Raw genomic sequence first — 18583 nt, 5'->3', positions numbered from 1 at the left:
GCCCTGGGCCCACTGGGCTCTGTTCCCAGAGCCTGTGGTTTTGTTCCCCAGACCTTCCAGGTCCCATGGGTTTGTACTCTCCCCCCTGCCCCCACTATGAGGCCAAGAGGCAGCCCACAGGGGCCAGGACTGGGGGAGGCCGCCGCCCCCGCCCCTTGTGGAGAGGGTGGGGAGGGTGGGGCTGTGGGAGTTTCACTGGTTTAAAAATACACAGAGGAAGCGAGTGAGAGGACTCGAGAAAGGGGAAGGGGAGGTAGGGAGGCACTTCAATATTAATGTACAGAGCCTGGAGTGGCCACTCACCGGCTGGCTGGGGATTCTGTACCGCTCACCAAGATGACGGAGGGGCCCAAGAAAGCCAGCAGAAAGTTCAGTGAGTGTGGGGTTGCCGCTCGGGCTGCCTTCCATCTCTCTGTCTGTCCATCTCCGTCTCTGTCTCTGCTGTTTTTTTTTTTTTGCTCACTGTCTTGTTTTTGTTTCTCTTTCTTCATGCACCCCTGTCTCTCTCCAGAGGTCTCTGCTTCTGAGTCCCTGTGTCACCCAGCACCTCTCTCTCTTTCTGCCCCCAGCCAATTGGCTCCCCATCTCTGTGCTTCTCCCTTTGTCCATCTCTGTTTCTCTGTTTCACATCACCCTGCTGCTCTGTCCCCCTATTTGTCTGTATCTCTGTCTGTCTCTGGCTTTCTGACCTCATGACTGGGCGAGGGGAGACCCCCATGCCCCTCCCCTAGGCCTGGGTCTGTGTGGGATCTCAGGACTGCAGTTACTGGGTGGGGGTGTATCATGGGATGCTGCCCCATGCTCCCAGCAGCAGTAAGGCTGGAGCCCAGCACTCTGGCAGGGTAAGAGCCCACAGCTACTAGAACCAGGCTCCTGGGCGAGGGGCCAGACCTGCTTCCCCTGCTTCTCTAGGTTGGTCCCATTGTGCAGTCACGCCTCTGATTCCTATGATCTGACAGCATCAGGGCGGGAGGTGGAGAAGCGGTGTACAGGGCAAGGGCTATGGCTCCGTTCCACAGATGGGAGTAATGAGGCCCAAAGAGGACCCTAGACTAGCCCAAGATCATACAGGACCATAGAGCAGACTGAATCCTGGACCCTGGACCCTGAGACTTAGTTTCACTTCCTGTCCCGACTATTGTCCCCAGAAACTTAGTGGCCAAGAGACAAAGCAAGTGGTGCTGAGGGAAGAGGCGGTTGATGGTCCTTCTCCTGGCCATTGGCACAATTTCTGCCCCATGGTACAGCTGAGCGCAGGGCGTCAGAATCTCCTAACAGCATTTCTCAAGAGGCAGAGGCTAAGACCAGGTAGGTGGCTGGCAGGGCAGTGAGGGAAGCCCGGGAGCACTAGCCCAGGAGTCCAGAACCCTGGCTTCTAGTGTAGGCTCAGCCAATGCCTTGCTGTGTGACCCTGAGCAAGTCCCTTTCGGTCTCTGGGCCTCAGTTTCCTGGGGGCATCCTACCTATATCTCAAGATGGTTGTGAGGACATGAGGAGGCAAAGGATTCTGAGGAAGTAGAAAACGCCAGGGTTTTCCTCCTCGTTCATGTGGGTGATAGAGTAGTCTGATGGTGGTGGCTGCCAGAAGGGACAGTCCAGTAGTTGGGGGCAGGGAGAAAGGAACTCACACACACACCCCTGCGGAAGTGAGGAGATGGTATCACCCGAGCACTGCAGCCTGAGTCAGGAATGTGGGCTCAGCTGACAGGAAGGAGAAAACCACAGACAGTGAGACCCTCAGGTTCCTGACACCTCCTTCTCATTTCATCCCCACCCCAGGTACATGAAGGATGGCTCAATCCCCATCCCCACCCCATACCAGCTGTCTGACTTCGGGAAGTTAATTTCAGTGCTCTGAACTTGTCTCCTCATCTGAAAAATGGGGAATTGAACTTGTGTTTGTCATTGAGTTGTGCTGAGAATTCAATGGGATAAAGCTTGCAGCATACTTGACAAATGTAGAGGCATTCATCATAATATTCATAATAATTAGCACCATCATCATCATCACAAGTTGATACTTTGCTACTTCTTATTAAGGCTATTTTGCATGCCAGGCATCCTGCTAAGCATATTATTTACATACTTTCCTTCAATCCCCTCACTGCCTGTAGAAGATAGGTACTATAATTCCTGTTTTACTGAGCTGGAGAATGTAGCTCAGAGAGGTCAAGTGACTTGCCTAGATCACACAGCTAGGATGTGGTAGAGCAGGGCCTCCAGCCCAGGGGGCTTTGTGACCACAAAGCCACCATGTTTTATCACTTTCTGGGAGTGTGATAACAATTGGAGAGGGTGTTATGAAGCCCCCAACTCTCCTTGGGCCTTTAGTGAGTGGAACTGCAGGTATTTTTAAAATTATTATTGCTGTTGGCATTCACTCCATTCTCCCCCACCCCCCACCCCACCAGAGTTCTTCAAGTTCAAGGGCCTCGGGAGTCTCTCCAACCTCCCTCGGACCTTCACTCTGCGACGGTCCTCAGCCCCTGTCAGCATCCGGTCCCGTCTGGAGCCTGACACCTTCGAGGCCACGCAGGATGACATGGTGACAGTCCCCAAGAGCCCCCCAGCCTATGCCCGCTCCAGCGACATGTACAGCCACATGGGCACCATGCCCCGCTCCAGCACCAAGAGGGCTCGGGACCGACAGGCCAGCCAGGAGGCTCAGGAGATGGACCCTGAGTCCCATGTAGTGCCCCGACGCCTGCCTGATCCCCCAGGCTTGGAAGCAACCAAGGAGGTGGTAGAGGCCAACGCCCCCCTGAAGGACACCCCAGCAGCGGGGTCCAACCCTTCAGCTGTGGAGGTGGACCCCATAAGAAAGCCTGAGGTCCCCAGGGCAGACTTGGAAGAAGAGAGACCTCCCAAGGATATGCCCCCAGAGAGGTAGGTGTCTACCAAGGGCAGGTGAGTGCAGCACCTGCTGAAACAGTAACTCCAGCCTCCTGCCAGTATAGCCCCAGGGAGGGCCCCCTTCCCACCCACAATCCTGCACACTACCCAAATGCTTACCATGGACCAGCTGCTGTGCTAAATCTTTCACTTGCAATTAATTCTCAAAAATCTCAGTGAGGTAATACTATTATTATCTCCATAGCGAGATGAGGAAACTGAGACTCCAGAAAGGAAAGTCATCTGTCCCAGGCTGCACTTGAACTGAAGCCCAGGTAGCATTTGAACTGAAGCCCACCTGACCCCAAAGCCCTAGACGGCCCCCAGCCTGGGTCCTTAGTTGCTCTTTGGGCACTGCAGCCCTGCCCAGGACCCCCACATTTGAATCAACACCTTTAGTTCTGCTAGACAACATGCCCTGCCTAGTCTAGAAAACCATTTGTCAACTTTCTTGGTTATAGCATGAGTTGAGTTCATGCAAAGATACAAATAGTAGTGATATGACAATAGCCTCCATTTAGTAAGCATTTTTACTGGGTGTCACAGTACATGTTACCTCACTGAAAACTCTGAAAAAGATTGTACCATCAGCCCCATCTTACAGATGGGGGCACTGACACTCAGCCAAGGTCGGAGCTGGGATTTGAACCAGAGTCTGCCTCCACCCACCACCCAGTACCCATCACCTTCTAAGCCCTAAGGCTGTTTAGCTCATGCCCCTGGGAAACCCCTTGCCCCTAACCAAAAGGGTTCCCAGCTTCTTAATCATAGACCCTTGTTTAAACCCCACTTGTCAGATATGCCTTTTAAAAACGTCTCCCTACATATATGTGTATCTGTATCTATACCTACACACAAAATGAGGCAGATATGTGTATTTATATATCATAGGGAAAGATATGCCTTTTGAAATGATAGAAAAAACCCAGCTGAGCAAGAGCAACTCCAAGGCTAGTTCTGGAACCTTTCTTGATGACCTTTCCCTGAAACACCAAGCTTCTGCAAGCTCAGCTGTCATCGAGTTTAAGACCCTCGTTCAAAGGGGAGTAAAACCCTATAAAGTGAATCCATCCAGGCTCCTTCTCTTACTGGCGTGTGACCTTGGACAAGTCTGCTCCGCTAAGTCTCAGTTTCCTCATTTGAAAAATGGGCACAATGATAGCACCTACCTCGTAGAGGTGTGGTGAGGATAACACAGGTGTAAAATCTTGAGTAGTTTCTGGCACTTTGAAAATACTCAGTAAATGGGAAAGCTTATGATTATAATTAATAAAACTAATTTTTTTTCCACCATCCCTGGCTGCCCCCGGCTCCCTTCTGCCATCTCCTCCTAAATCCGGCCTCATCCGCACGTGGAGTAGCAAGTAGGGGGAAGGATCTGATGGTTCCCGGCGGGGATGGGGGGGTTCTGAAGGACCCCGAGGTCTGAGATGTGTACTAGGATCCTGGCTCTTCCCACCCAGCGAGGCGGTTAGCTCGCGGGAGCGAGGCGGGGCGGGGAAGCGTGAGCAGGGCGTGGTCTTTCCCGGCCTGCCCAGCAGGCTGTTGGAGAACCCGGTGTAGGAGGGGGGCGGGAAGAGGTGGAGGGGCGTGTCTTGGGGGCGTGGCCTCACCGCCCCGGACGCGAACGTATAGGGGAGTGGGTGGAGCGAGACCCGGGTGGGGGGCGTTTCTGAGGCGTGTCCTTCCCAGCTGGGGAGGAGCGGGACTGGGCAGAGGGCGAGGGACGGGGCTTGGGGCGTGTCCTCAAGGTAGGCCCCGCCCCCGGAGTCCCGGGCACTCCACCGCGCTGTGGCCAGAGAAAGGCAGGAGTCTCTGGGCGGAGGAGGTTCCGGGCTACACTCAGCGACCGCGAGGAAACCATGACTACAGTGGGCCGAAGGTGCCCCGCGCTGGGGTCCCGAGGGTGAGTGACCGGGCCGGACCTGAGGAGCGCCGGCGGGGGCGGGCAACAGGAGTGGTCTGAGGGCAAATGCTGTGTGCCTAGGGCATCTGGCAAAACCCGGTGTGAATTTAATCTCAGAGACTTTTCTAAGCCAGGTTTCCTTGCATGTAAATGTAATTCTGTGCCCCCCCCCCCCGCCCCGCCCCAGCTCTCATCGGGCATCGGCTCATTTACCTCGACATATCCCCATTTTACACTTGACGAATGGGAGGTTCGCTTGTCCGATTTGACACAACTAATAAAAGTCAGAACCAGGGTTTTAATTCCAACTCTCTGGCCAATGCTCTTAACCTCTGGACAACACTGCCCTACAGCAGAGGTAATGCCTCTGAGAAGGGTGGTCTTGCAGGACCTTGAGAATGCCAAGCTTAGGACCCAGCCTAAACCTTCCTTCTCTCTGGGCAGAGGTCCTGGCTAGCCTGACAGTCTCTCTGGTATCCGGCCTGGCCTGAGCTCAGGGAAATGGAGATGCACTAACTTCCCCTGCCCCCACATCATCCCTAGTGCCCAGGGGTCCTGAGGGTGTGGGGTTAGCAGACCAGACTGAGCTCCCTCCTGGTGCTCAGGGTCTTGAACCCTGGCACCCAAGGTCCTGCTTGCCCACCAGGCCAGGTAGTGGACTAGGGACTGCTCAACATTACTTCCCAAAGTCCCTGAACCTCAACCCTGAGGTCAGGAGACCTGCCTCCACTGTGTTATCTCAGCTAGCCCTGTTCCAGTCTGGGCCTCAATCTACTCAGTGACCCAGATGGACCTGAGGATTCATCCAGCTTGGGGAAGAGGGCATCTGAAGAATTGCCTCTGAGAAAGCCTGGGGATCCCTTTTCTGAGAGTCCCAAAGGGCCTGCCCAGTGGCTGCTCAGGAAGTAGCCTAAGCTGGGGGTGATGTTGTCCCTTCCTGCTCCCTCGAGGCAGGGTGCACCTGGAACAGGAGGAAGGAAGAGAAAGAAGTGAAGCTGCAGCAGCTTCCTGGTGCCCTGCTTCCTGCTGAGATCGTGGGGTATGAGAAGGAAGAGGAACGAGAAAGGAGGGGCCAATAGCACAGGGGATGAAGGACCTTTGACCCCCCAAAAGGAGACCATCAGCCTCGCCCCACCCCCACATGCAAGTGTCTTCAGCCTTCTCCAGCTTAATGGTGGGTCTCAGAGAGCCTCTGACATTCTCTCCCTTCAGTCAATGTAACAGAGAAAACCAAGACCCAGAGAGGGAAGGGAAGCCCCAAAGTGTCCTTGTAGGAATCAGCAGTTGACTCACAACTGCCCAGGCCCTGCTGGGAGCACCCGGAAGGTGCTGTCTGACACTCAGTCCCTTCCATTCCTCATTCCTCATTTTACCTGCGAGGAAACTGAGGCTCAGAGAGGCAAAAGGATTTTTGCTGGTATCACAGAGCAATTAAGTGGCAGAGCTTAGAGTTGATCTCAAACCTGACCAACTCCCAAGCCTTAGCTCTTAACTACTAGGCCACGATTCACTTCCAGCATGTAAAAATCTCAAAGCCTTTTTTTTTTTTTTTTTTTAAACATGGGCGAGCACCGGGAATCGAACCCAGGTATCCAGCATGGCAGGTGAGAACTCTGCCTGCTGAGCCACCGTGGCTCACCCTCAAAGCTTTTTTTGTTGTTTCAAATGACTCCCTACTATGCCCTGGAAAAGAGGTAATAGGAACCCAATTTTACAGCTGAAGACATTGAGTCTTCTTTGCAATGTTAATAACTTGCAGGAGATAACCAAGTTAGTAAATTGGAATTTTATTCATTTTAACACACCCTGAGATTCAACTATACTAGGCATTGTTGAAGGCTCTGGGGAGACAGTAGTGAGCAAAGCAGATGAAACCTCTGCCTTTGTGGAGCCCCTATCTCATGCGAAACAAGATAAAATGAGTTACAAGATCAATTGGAGGGGAAAAGGGTCATGGAGAAAAATTAATATTGAGTGGAGGAATTGGTCAGATGATGTGTATGTGTGTTTGGGGATAGCCAGGGAAAAAGCCTCCGTGAAAAGGTAATGTGTGAACAAAGAAGATGAGGAAAAAACTCTCTTGCCATCTGAGGAAGAGTTTATTAGGCCAAGGGAGGAGCACGTACAAAGGCCCTGAGGTGGGAGCATCCTTGGCATGTTTGAGGAATAGCAGAGGTCATCGTGGCTGGAGTAGAGCAAGGGGCAGAGGTGGTGAGAGTTAGGCCAGAAAGGAAATGGGTTCGGATAATGTAGGGCCTGGAAGCCCTTAGCGAGGGCCTGGCTTTGACTCAGAGTGAGATGATGGGCATTGCTGGACGTGAACAGAGGAGGGTCCTTCTCTGGCTTAATGTTTGAAGAGAATCCCTTCTTTTAGGAGGATCTGGATGCGGTTCTGCTCCACTCCAAGGCATCTCACCCAGTATCCTTTTCCTTCCTCTCAGAGATGCCGGCCTCCCACTCCCTCAGCGAGCTCTCTGGAAACTGAAACTTGGAGAAGGGAGCACCCTGTTTAGCCCCTGCCCCAGCCCTGATGCCAGACACTGAGAACAGGCCAAGAGGCTTCCCCCACCTCCCCATTTCCTTCTGGAATGTTGGTTCTGGTCCAAGAATTCCCAACTCTCCCCAGAGTCTCACGACCCTCTCGGCTGTGCGGGTGACGTCAGCTGCTGGGCATCTGGTAGTGATTACCCACTGGGGGTGGGGGCCGTGGTGGGCCCAGCCTCTTCAGCCTCCTCAGGCTCAGGGCGGCTGGTCCTTGTCTTCCGAAGGGGCCCAGCTGCTGCTGGCTCTCATTTCCTGCGGAGATTTTCTCACACTCCTCGAGACCCCCGGACGCCTTCTGGCTGTGGGAACTGGGCTGGCTTGGAAAGGATGGGCTGTCCCCTCCGCCTCTGCTCTAGCCACCCCCTCCCCCCAACCCTCAGGGGGCCCTGTTTCCAGGAGGCTGGATGAGAGCTGAGGTGGACAGGGGACAGGAATCAGATACAGTAGCAGCTCAGAGGCCCTCTGACTATCTGTACAACCTTCCTTCCCCTACTCTGGGCAAGTCCCTGTCCCCATTCTGAACCTCAGTTTCCCCAACTGTAAATAAAGAACAATGGCAGCACCTTTCTCACAGGGTCGTTGTGAGGACTGGATGAGACGTGGGAGGTAGAACATTTATTCTAGGCTTGGCCCAAGGAAGTACCAGTAAAGCTACTACTCAACACTAGTATTGCCATGTGGATATTATAGAAGAGGAAACTGAAGTCCAGTGAGGGGGACTTGTCCAGGGTCACACAATTTCCTGCCTCTCAGCGAGGGTCCTCTCCAGAGCCCCAGAGGATCTTTTCTTTGTCCAACCCTCCACCCCCACCCCCCTCATTTCCTCTTCCTGACATTGGTTCTGGGCTCCTGGTCTGAATGAAATATCATGTTTCTTCACTCCCCCATCCCCGGCTTCACCCCATCTCCACCCAGGAATGGACTCCCTTTTCCAGGGGAGTCCACCGCCATGCAAGGACCAGACTGTGGAAATCTGACATCAGGCCAACCTGGTTCTAGCCTGACCAGCTGTGTGCCCTTGGCTAAGTTGTAGGCCTCAGTTTCCTCCCCTGTAAAGGCCACAGGCCCTCAAAAAATGCTCTCCCCTTTTGCTCTTCTTCAGCAGGTCCTGAGTCTCAGTGAGGAGGTCTTGGGACTCAGAATGTTCAGCTCTGCCCTGGGAAGAATGGCTCCCAGTCTCCCCTCTCCTCACAGGGCTGAGCCATTCTAGAGCTCCGGCTGGACAGTTCACCCCAGTCAGAAAGGCTGAGGGTGCAGAGTGCTGGAGAAGGAGCAGGTGCAATGATGGCTCATCTTAGAGGGATTGGGACAGGGCAAGGGCTAAAGTCAAGAGCCTTCCCGGCAGGAGTCCCACAGACCCCATCTCTGTGTGTCCAGGAAGACAGGGCTTTCTACCCCAACTTTAGGATGAAGGAGCATGAGCAGAAGCCTGTTGCTTCTCTGCTGTGGGCGGGTGAGGGTCTGAGTGAGGGAGAGAAAGAAATTTCAGCCCCTAGGAAGGGCAGAATGGGAACTCCATGTGCAGGGGTGAGGGAAGTGAGCAAAGGCCCACACAGACCAGTGAACATCGCCTGGGGCATCTTGCACCCCTCCTCATATGGTCCTCACAGCCCCCCTAGGGAGATAGTTATAATATGCCCACTGAACAGGTGAGGAAGTCGAACTGTAAGGTGGGAAGGCAGGCAGGGGGCAAACGAAGGAGGAGAGCTGAGAAGCTAGTGGTAGGACTTTTTGGTACTCTGCTGCCCCTAGGCGGGGAAATCTCTCCACAAGTCTATAAGGCCAGGGGAACAAACTTGGAAACAGACAGAGGGCAAACAGGCGGCAGGCGGCGACATAAGGTGAGGCCAAATCTCATGAGGGTGTGTCAGGGTAAAAGAGGATGGCATAGAGTTATACAGAGAAGGTCGAGTTCAACAAATGAGTGTGAATGCTGAATCATTATACTGATATTTCTTTTAGCCTCCAGTACCTTAGAGCAGCTAGAAATAAAAACCTAAAGTTGTGGAATTGTAAAAAAAAAAAGAGGATGGCAGCCTGTCTGCAAACTCTCCTCCAGGATTCCTGGGGGAAGCTCATCCCTTCCTTCTGGGCCAGGATTGAGGCCCTGAAAATGAAATTCAGATGTAAATATGCATTGGAGAAAGAAAGGAAAATAGGCTCTAATTACTGCTCATTAATCCAATTAATTAAGCTGATGTTTGCAGTAAGTGCTATCAGTTATCAGAACAAATCGGTTAATATGGACAATTAGAGGAGTTGGTTATTTAAATAATTAATGCAGCCGATTAATGGGCCTGATTTAGCTCAATCATCATTATTATATACTAATTGATTTTGCTATTAATATTGGAGGGGAAGTACCTTTTAAGTCCAGAAAATAAGGAATAAATAAATCGATTAATGGAGCTGAGTTTTTAGAAATGAATGTTTTGATTCTTAGATGTGATCATTACAGTGGGAGGGAAAGTATTCTAGAAATCTTTAAGGGTACTGAGATCTGAAGGCTGAGCAGGAATTACCTTAGTCATAAGGAGAAATGAGGTCCCAGGCAGAGGCAACAGCATGTGCAAAGGCTCTGAGAATTGAGGCAGCAGAGCTCTTTGGAGGAAGTGCAAAGTCAAGGTATAGGAGTAAGGGGAGAGAGGAGGGATGGCCAACAGAGGCCCTGTCACAGAGGGCTGAGCTGAGAGGACCTAACCGTCCTCGGGGTTGCAGGAGATCCCTGTTCATTCATTCATTCAAAAAATATTTATTGGGTGCTATTTATGTATCCGGCACCTTTCTAGGCACAGACACAAATCCCTGTCCTTGCGGAGCTGACTTTCCAGGGAGAGGGACAGTCACTACATGAGATAAAATACATGGCATGAACAGCAATCATACTACATTTTATGTAACATGAACCTTTGTGCAGGTTGTATTTAAACCTTACATTGTGGTGAAGGGGAGATTTTTATAATGCTGCAGCAGGATTGGATTACTTAGCTCTGTTCTTGTCCAATATATAAAATAAATGTTTCATATTATTTAAAAAAAAAAAAGTTAGAATGGGCACAGCACAAATATCTCTAAAGGTTGGGAGAAAGATCAAAGGAAAAGGTGGAGTCATAACAGAGAAGATAGGATTTAACAAATGAGTATGACTGCTGAATCATTATACTGTTATTTCTTTTAGTCTCCAGTGTGTTGGAGCAGCTAGGAAGGAAAAACCTCAAATTGTGGAACTGTAACCCATACCAAAATCTGAAATTTGTTCTCTATCTAATTGTTGTGATATACTTTGAAATTTGTTTTTGCATATATATATTTCACAATAAAAAATTAAAAATTAAAAAAAAAATACATGACTTGTCAACTGAAGTGCTGAGGAGAAAAGTAAGGCAGGGAGGTAGGATGAGGCATGCTAGAAAGATCACACCTTCAGATTTGGTGGCCGAGGAAGGAGGGGAAGGAGGGAGATCTGGACATATCTGGAGGAAAAGTATTCCAGGCAGAGGGAACAGAAAGAGCAAAGGCCCTGTGGTGGGGAGAAAGTATAGGAAGCAGCCTAGCTGGACCGGAGCAGTGTGTGAGTCAGGGGGAGTGTGGTCAGATGTGGAGTCAGAGGGGGCAAGGGGCCAGTGTGTAGAGCTATAATGACAACTTTGATTATTACTCTCAGTGGAATTGGGGCCACTCCACTGTTTTTTTTTTTTTTTTCTTTTTAGCTGTTTTATTCACACACCACACAATCCATCCAAAGTGTACAATCAATGGCTGTTGGTATAATCACATAGTTATGCACTACAGTTAATATGAGAACATTTTCATTTCTTCCAAAGAAACAAATCTCATACTCCTTATATCCCCCTATTATTGACGTTTAGGTTTGGTTTTCCACTGGGTTTTGAGCAGAGCAAAGTTGTGACCTGACTTCCATTTTAACAAGACTGCTGTGGCTTCTTGGGGAAAAACAGGTTGCAGGGGACACAAATGGAGGTAGGGAGGCCAGTGACGAAATGGTGGCAATAGTTTGGGAAAGTAATGGCTGCAGCTTATAAACAGACAGGGCCACGTTATATCTTGGAAACCCCAGAGTTTTGTAGGATGGCAGGGTGGAACAATGGAGCGGGAGTGAGATCGAAAGGCCTTCATCTCCCAGGCCCGGGCACACCCCTTGGCTCTGGCCACTCCACCCTGGTGTAATCCCTGGTGCAGCTACTGCTTCGCAAGGCCCTGGTCCTGCTCCAGGGCCCAAGGGGAAGTGGACAGGAAGCATGGGGAAGCTCTGGGGCGATCCCAGTGTCCTGGCCCCTCTGTTCCCAGAAGTGGGAGGATTTCCGGGCCTGAATGGCCGGAAACACTGGGATGGGACACCTCACCGGGAAGGGTGGGCGGAGGTGGGCAGGGGTTAGAGGTCCAGCGCCAGCTGCTGGACAGAGAGAACCCAGATAACTTTGGAAATCTAATATGGCTGGGCTGCAGCTTGAAGGACTTTGGTTAGAGATCAGGAAGGACTTTCCAGGAGGCAAGGTTAGCAACAAAGAATATCAGAACGGAGGACTGACAGATAGCTTCTTAATGAGAAATTCCCAGCCGCAGGAGCTTAGGAACCCAGGGTGGAATTCTACCTTTCCAGGAGGCAAGGTTAGCAACAAAGAATATCAGAACGGAGGACTGACAGATAGCTTCTTAATGAGAAATTCCCAGCCGCAGGAGCTTAGGAACCCAGGGTGGAATTCTACCTTGGGAACAGTACCTTAACCATCATTATTATGATTATGATTATTGTTGTTATTGTTTTCATCATTTTTTTAAAGCTCAGCTTTCTTCTGTTTTAAATATTGGGTCTCTGTGTATTTGAAGAAGCAGTTCTCTAATGTTTGACTTCCCCACCTTCATTTCTGAGGCCTGTCCTGGTCAGAGAACTTGGGCCCAGCCTGGACAGACTTAATAGTAATGTTAGTAGTTAAGAATGAGTGTTTATTATTCATGCATTTGTTTAAGACATATTTATTGAGCTCCAACTATGTATAAGGCACTGTGCTGAAGGCTGGGGGTGGTGGGTAATGGTGAATGAGGCACATTAAATGCCCTCACAAAATCTTCTGATAGTTAATGACAAATAAAAGTGGTAATTTCAGGCAGGGATAGACTCTTGTAAGGAAAATAAATCAGGGTTTTGGGACAGGGAGTGAAGGAGGAGGAGGCTATTTCAGGTAGGGTGACCAAGGAGGATTCTCTGAGGTGACATTGAAGCAGAGCCCTGAAGCTGGGGGAGAGGGAGAAGATCTGAGGGAAGAGCACTACAGGCCGAGGGAAAAGCAAGTGCAAAGGCCCTGTGGAAGAAATGAGCTTGGCAAAGAGGCCGATGTGAAGGGAAACATGTTGGGGCATTTGAAAGGTGGGTGGTTGGGCACCAGGCCACACAGAGATGTATAGGTTAGGGAATACATGACTCAGTTTATGTCTTTGATTTTGGCATAATCATGGCATCCCTTCACTATTTCAAGGTAATACAATAATTGTTTGGGTGAGAAATTCCATCGTGGCCATTCACAGGCAGAGGACAGTAGTTTAGATATTGTTCTTAGAGAGGCAGGGGCCCCTGGAGGGCTAAGAGGCACCAGCTTGCTGCGAAGTGGCAGCTGATGGTGGGTGTGAGAGCAGACCCTGGAAGGCTGTCCAGGAGGCTGCTGTGCACTCCGTGGGAGAGAAGAGGGTCGCCCAATGGGGCAGGCTTAATGCGTGGAGAGAAGTGGTCAAGATCTATTTTGAAAGTAGAGCAGCAGGATTTCCTGATGGATTGGGTGTGGAGTGTGAGAGAAAGAGAGGAGGCTCGGATGACTGCAAGGTTTTGGCCTGAGCAACCGGAAGGATGGAGCTGACATCACCCGAGATGGGGGCGATGGTGTGTGAGCAGGGGCATGGGATGGGGGGAAAGCACTTCTGCTTTGGATATGGCATGTCCGAGATGCCTTCAGACATCCAAGGGGGCATGTCAAGGAGGCAGTTGGATTTATGAGTCTGGTGTTGAAGGGAAGGTTCAGATTGCAGGTAGAAATCCAATGTAATCAAAGTAGGATGGCATGTATGACCACAGACTGGTGAAGCGGCTCAGAGCAACTCACATGAAGAAGGACGATATGTGTTTTGCACTCTGGGAAAACAGGAGGCAGCCACCCCCAGCCTCTAGCCGTGCCAGGCCCCATCCCAGTCACCCTGAGTTCTTCAGCCCACTACATCAGCAGAGGCTGTGCAGTGTGCTGGGTGGCTGTTGAGTGGGTCACTTTGTGCTGGGGAGTGAGCACAGGGCAGGAGGAGAGGAGACAGGGCAGGAGGAGAGGAGACTGAGCCTCAGCCTGGGGCCTTTCCCTTTAGAGGCAGGGAGAGGAGGAGGAGCTAGGGAGGGATTAGGAGAACCAGGAGAGTGTGGTGTTCTGAAGTTGGGTGAAGAAAGTGGTTCCAGAAGCAGTCCCATGTTAAGAGTATAACATCCATTAGCTCCTTGAGCCCTCTCAACAGCCCTTTGAGGCGGAGGCTGTCTTTAATCATGATTTACAGCTCAGAGAGCTGAAGTGACTTGCCCAGAATTGCACAGCTAGAAGGGGAGAAGCCCCAGGACACACCTACACCATCAGATTCCAGAGAGTGCTGCCAGCAGGAGTGCCTTCGGGATGAACCCTCTGGGTCCCTGAGGGTGAGGTGGGGAGAGGCTGGCAGCTGGGGAGCCAGAATAATCCTATCTTTTCTTTCCTTCCAGGGCTGCTGGAGAGCCGGAAGCTGGTGGGGACTATGTTAAGGTAGGAGGAGCTGGGCTGGGAGTAGGGGTTGGTCAGGGGCTCTGGAGGGCTGAGAGCCTGTTCCATGAAGGGCAGAGCCCCTCCCTTTTCTGGGCTGGGTTAGGAGCCAGATCTCAAAATCTATTCCAGGGAGTAGAGGGTCTGGGGCCCTGGAAAGTGCTTGAAGTCTAGTCTGTCCTCAGTGCCTTCTCCCTGTGCCTGTGACCATTTTCTCTTAGCCCCCAACCCAAGGCATATGATATCTGTTACCGCCAGATGCCACCTATCTTCCAGCCGGATGGGACTCCAAGGGAGTAGATGCAGAGACTTTATCCTCGTATCCCACCCAGTCTTTGAGCAACTCCTCTGTGCTGGTGCTGGGAGGTGGGAACAGGAATAGAAATCTCAGTTTTCATCAACAAACAAAGAACGCAGTTCACAGGTATCAAAACTTAATAGATCTTGGGCACTGGAAATGTTGAAAAATGCAGTTTGGAAATATCAGTGATGACAATACTAAGTCACACTCCGAGTGCCTACTGTGTGTGTAGCCCTGTGCTGGATACTGTAGGAGAGACAGTCTTGAGCTCTTCACATGAATGAGGCCTTTGTCTTCTTGCCCTCATCGTGGGCAATGAGGGCCTTCGTATGCTCATTTATAGATGGAAAACTTGAGGCTCAGAGAAGTACAGTCACTTGTTCACAGTCACACGGCTCCTCCAGGAGAGAGCTGGGATTGCAGTACAGGTTTGTCTGATGCCAAGACCATGGACAAGTCCTTGGCCTTCTACCACCAGGAGCACCTAATCTGAATCAGACCTCATGCAGAACACTGAACATATAGGAGAGGGCAAGGAGTACTAGGTCCTACATTCAAAGGGCTCCCCTTCTATGCAGGGACCAGGAAAAAATTCACACAATGGTTTGGGCATATGTTTTGTAATCCAACAGACTAAAATTTTAGTCTCAGATCTATCTATCATTTAGTTGTTGGGTGAGTCTGGGTGTGTGTCACCTCCCTGAGCCTCAGGGTTTGTCTATATGAAATGGAGGTAACAATGATGCCTCCAACCCAGGGTTGCTATGGGCTCAATGAGCCAGTGCTCATAAGTGAGAGACCTGGTCCTGACACATGTCAGTCTGGGCTGGCTCCCTAGGGTCATTGCATCACCCTGAGATGCTGCCTTAAAACTCTGTGTGACTAATAATGAAACAGGGTAAGCAATATTCAAACTCCTCCCCATCCACCTCCCCATCCCCACCTCCTCACGCTACAAAGGGCATGCGTAAGAAGCCATGGGAACTCTAGAGGTAGGGAATGACTTTAAACTGAGGAGCTGGAGAGGTGGAAATCAGGGAAGGCTTTCTGGAGGAGTCGGAGTCATTGAAGCCAGGCCATTGTAATTGACCAGGAACAATCACCAAAATCCCTGAACGAGAAGCTGGAAAGGCGACATGGATAAACAGAGATGGGTAGGAGGGTGGGCAAGGATGTGGGCAAAGACAGTAAGCTGGGTGAGCCCATGCAGCTACAAAGAGTCAGCAGGAACTGCTCCTGGAATTCAGGCCCTTACAACATAGGGGGAAGGAGGCCTCAGGGAGAATCAGCACCAAAGTCAGTGGTGGAACAGACAGGGGGAATGAATATTCCAACACCCCACAAATCTCAGCTGCCTGGTAAGTTAGTGAGATTCCCATCACTGATGCTAGTGAGATCCTTGTAAGGATTATTAGCTTTATAATTTTTTTTTTAGTTATGGAGTTAAAAATGTAGTTTTTATTTAAACATTATAAAAGTAATACCTGCTCATTGGAACTGATTCAAACAATTCCTCAACGGAGGGCATCAAAGAGATGTTAGTTTTAGCTTCAAGCCCCAGATGGGGCTTGGAATCAACAGGCAGTTGCCAAAAATCCGTTTCTGCCCTGAGGCTCTCATCTTGGAGAGTCAGCTTCCAGAACTCTAGGGTTCTCAGATTGTCTTTTGATTCTAAGGCAAGGATTCTAAAATTCCAAGACCATAAAATTCCAGCCCCATGCAAAGAGCTTCAGATGCATTTATAGAAAACAAGCAAACAAACAAAAACATACAATAAAATGACTGAAGCCCAGAGAAGTGGATGCACCTGCCTTATGTCACACAGCCTGCCAGAAAGATTTGAACCCAGGCTTGACTAATGCTTAGACTAATGATTCTAGGGCCAAAAGTCCAAATTTGAAGCCGCAGAACTTGAAAATAATAGTATGCATTTATGAGCACTTACTTCCTGCCTTGCAATTTACATGTCATACTCATAAGAGTGCTCTGAGGTCAGCACAGGTGTTAGCATTTTCCCGATGAGTAAATCCAGGATTCAAGAGAAGTGGCCACTGGGGTGAGGAGAGGGCACAGCGAGTTAGAGGCGAGGCGGCAAGTTGAACCCTGGTTTACTGGCTATCTGTACCCCCACAGTCTGTCAGAGGAACATCTGAGATCCCCAGCAGGGAGTCCTTCACTCTAAATCAGAAATGGGAAAAATTGGGCACTGGGAGATTTCCTGAGGCCACAAAGTATTTGGTCAAACACATACAGGGATTTTTCCTGCTTCAGCTGTGGTAAATTCAAAGTCTGCTCGCTCCTGGTCACTGAGGAGAGCAGGGAGCGCTAGAGGCAGGAACACATCTCCCGGTTGGCCCAGGGACCCCCACCCGGTCCCGCTGTCCCCTAATAGCGTCCGGCTTGGCAGGTGTTCCCCTCCGCACCCCGCAGCCTCGCGGCGGCCGGAGCGCGCGGGCCTGGAGCGCTGGGAGCGAGGGGCGGGGAGCGGGGGGCGGGCAGAGGGAGGAACAATGGCCCCCTCCCCTCCCCTGGCCGGCTGGAGGGTGGGGTCTCCCCGCCCCGCCTCCCCGCTCCTCCCCTGACAAGACGATGAGGTAATCGCGCCGCCGAGAGGCACGCGCAGCCGGTGCCCAGCCGGGTTGGTCCCGCACCCCTGCCCCGCTGTCCATCTGCCCCCCGCGCGGCCCCGGCCCCGGCCGCCCGGCCCCACCATGACAGAGCGTTGCAGCCTGTGGAGTGCCCTGTCGGCCGCCGCCTGCTGCTTCTACCGCGGCTCCTTCGTGCAGGTGCAGGTGAGGGGGCGTCTCGGCCCCCGCCAGGCGCGCCGGGCTGGGACCCCCGGCCTCTCCATCCCGGAGCCGAGAGCCTGGAAGCCGCAGCCCCGCGGTGTCTGGCAGGGTCCGCCGGGCAGGGGCGATGGGCTGAGGGATCAGGGAGGGGGCGGGGTCGTTCCAGTCTCACCTCTGGACGCCCAGGCGCTCCGCGGGGTGAGGGTCCAGCTGCCACTCCCGGGACTCAGGGATGCTGGGGATGCTGTTCCGGTCCTGCCTGCTCCTCAGGAGAGAGCTGAGCTGAGGCACTAGGTACAGGGAGAGGGGGGTCCTTGGTGCCCTGCTGCTCCTCCAGTGAGCACTCTGGCCTCTGAGGCTGACCTGGGCAGCCTGGCTCCCCATTGTACCGGGGGTGCTAGGCTGAGATCTGAAGGCTGAACGAGTAGCAGGAAGCTGAGGGGATGCTGCGGGTGCCAGGGCTGGGGCCAGAGCGCCCGCCACCCTCCTGCCCTCTAGATGGCCTCGGCTACGCCTGGGGCGCGGGACTCCCAGCCAGCTGGACGGACGGTGCGGGACGGTACCGTGGTGGTGAAAGTGTTAAACGGAGGAGGGTGGAGGGGAGGACCCGGACCCCGCCTCTCTGCGGAGTATCATCTGGGGATGGCTTTGCTTGGGGTTGGTATACCGAAGAGGGTTAGAGGTGGGTTGCTAGGTGCGGGCGGGTGGAAAGAGGTTAAGACCCTGACCCGGGGTCTCTGCGCTTTTGCCTCCCAAGCCCAGTGGAGGACGCCGGGCGCGTCACCTCTGAGCTCCTGCAAGCTCACATACACACACATACACACACACACACACACACACACACACACACACGTTCCGAGCCCGCCTGAATGACGGCCCCGCCGGCGGAGCGCAGCATCCCGGCCGGGGCCAATCAGGCTCGCGCAGGCCGGGAGGCGGTGAGATCATCTCCGGCCAATAGCAGAGCGCCGAGCGCCGGGATGCTGCATTCGCGCCCCAGCCCCCTCGCTACCCACCCCCAACCCCGTCCCACTCCAGGGAGCTGGGGACCCCCGGGCCGAGGGTGAGGAGGAGGGTATAGAGATCTTGGAGTTCTCCCCGCTCTCAGGCCAGCTCGGATAAGTGCACACTGCAGGTTGAAGGGTGGGAATGGGAGGGCCAGTTTGGGGACCACATTCTCTCTGACCCTGGATTAGGGCTGAAAAAGAAGAGCTCTTCACCACTCTCATTTACTGAGGCCACCCAGTCCCAGGGAGGAGAAGTGACTGGATCAAGGTCAGATAGTGGTGGTCTTGTAGCTGGATTCTTTCCCATGTCCTCTTCTCTGCCTCAGATCCCTCTTGCCCCTAGTAGTGGAATTAGGGGAAGG

The 18583-nt window shown here is 52.2% G+C and overlaps 1 protein-coding gene across 4 annotated transcripts in view; it reads left to right on the top strand.

The window, feature by feature from the left end:
• Positions 1 to 225: 225 nt before the first annotated feature.
• The window catches only part of SH2D3C (SH2 domain containing 3C), a 30614-nt gene continuing 12256 nt past the window's right edge, over positions 226 to 18583 (top strand). Inside the window, exons 1-4 of one of the 4 annotated variants that reach the window (XM_077145726.1) lie at positions 226 to 373; positions 1149 to 1308; positions 2412 to 2886; positions 14088 to 14127. In XM_077145726.1, the coding sequence (XP_077001841.1) occupies positions 1239 to 1308; positions 2412 to 2886; positions 14088 to 14127 (585 nt within the window). In that variant the 5' untranslated portion in view covers positions 226 to 373; positions 1149 to 1238. Of the gene's footprint in view, positions 374 to 1148; positions 1309 to 2411; positions 2887 to 4609; positions 4799 to 14087; positions 14128 to 17136; positions 17218 to 18583 lie in introns of those variants that run through there. The other 3 variants (XM_077145731.1, XM_077145735.1, XM_077145742.1) reach the window with 3 other exon arrangements.

Source organism: Tamandua tetradactyla, chromosome 2 (genome assembly GCF_023851605.1).
Source record: "Tamandua tetradactyla isolate mTamTet1 chromosome 2, mTamTet1.pri, whole genome shotgun sequence".
NCBI lineage: Eukaryota > Metazoa > Chordata > Mammalia > Pilosa > Myrmecophagidae > Tamandua > Tamandua tetradactyla.
This window is presented reverse-complemented; position numbering and strand designations above follow the sequence as displayed.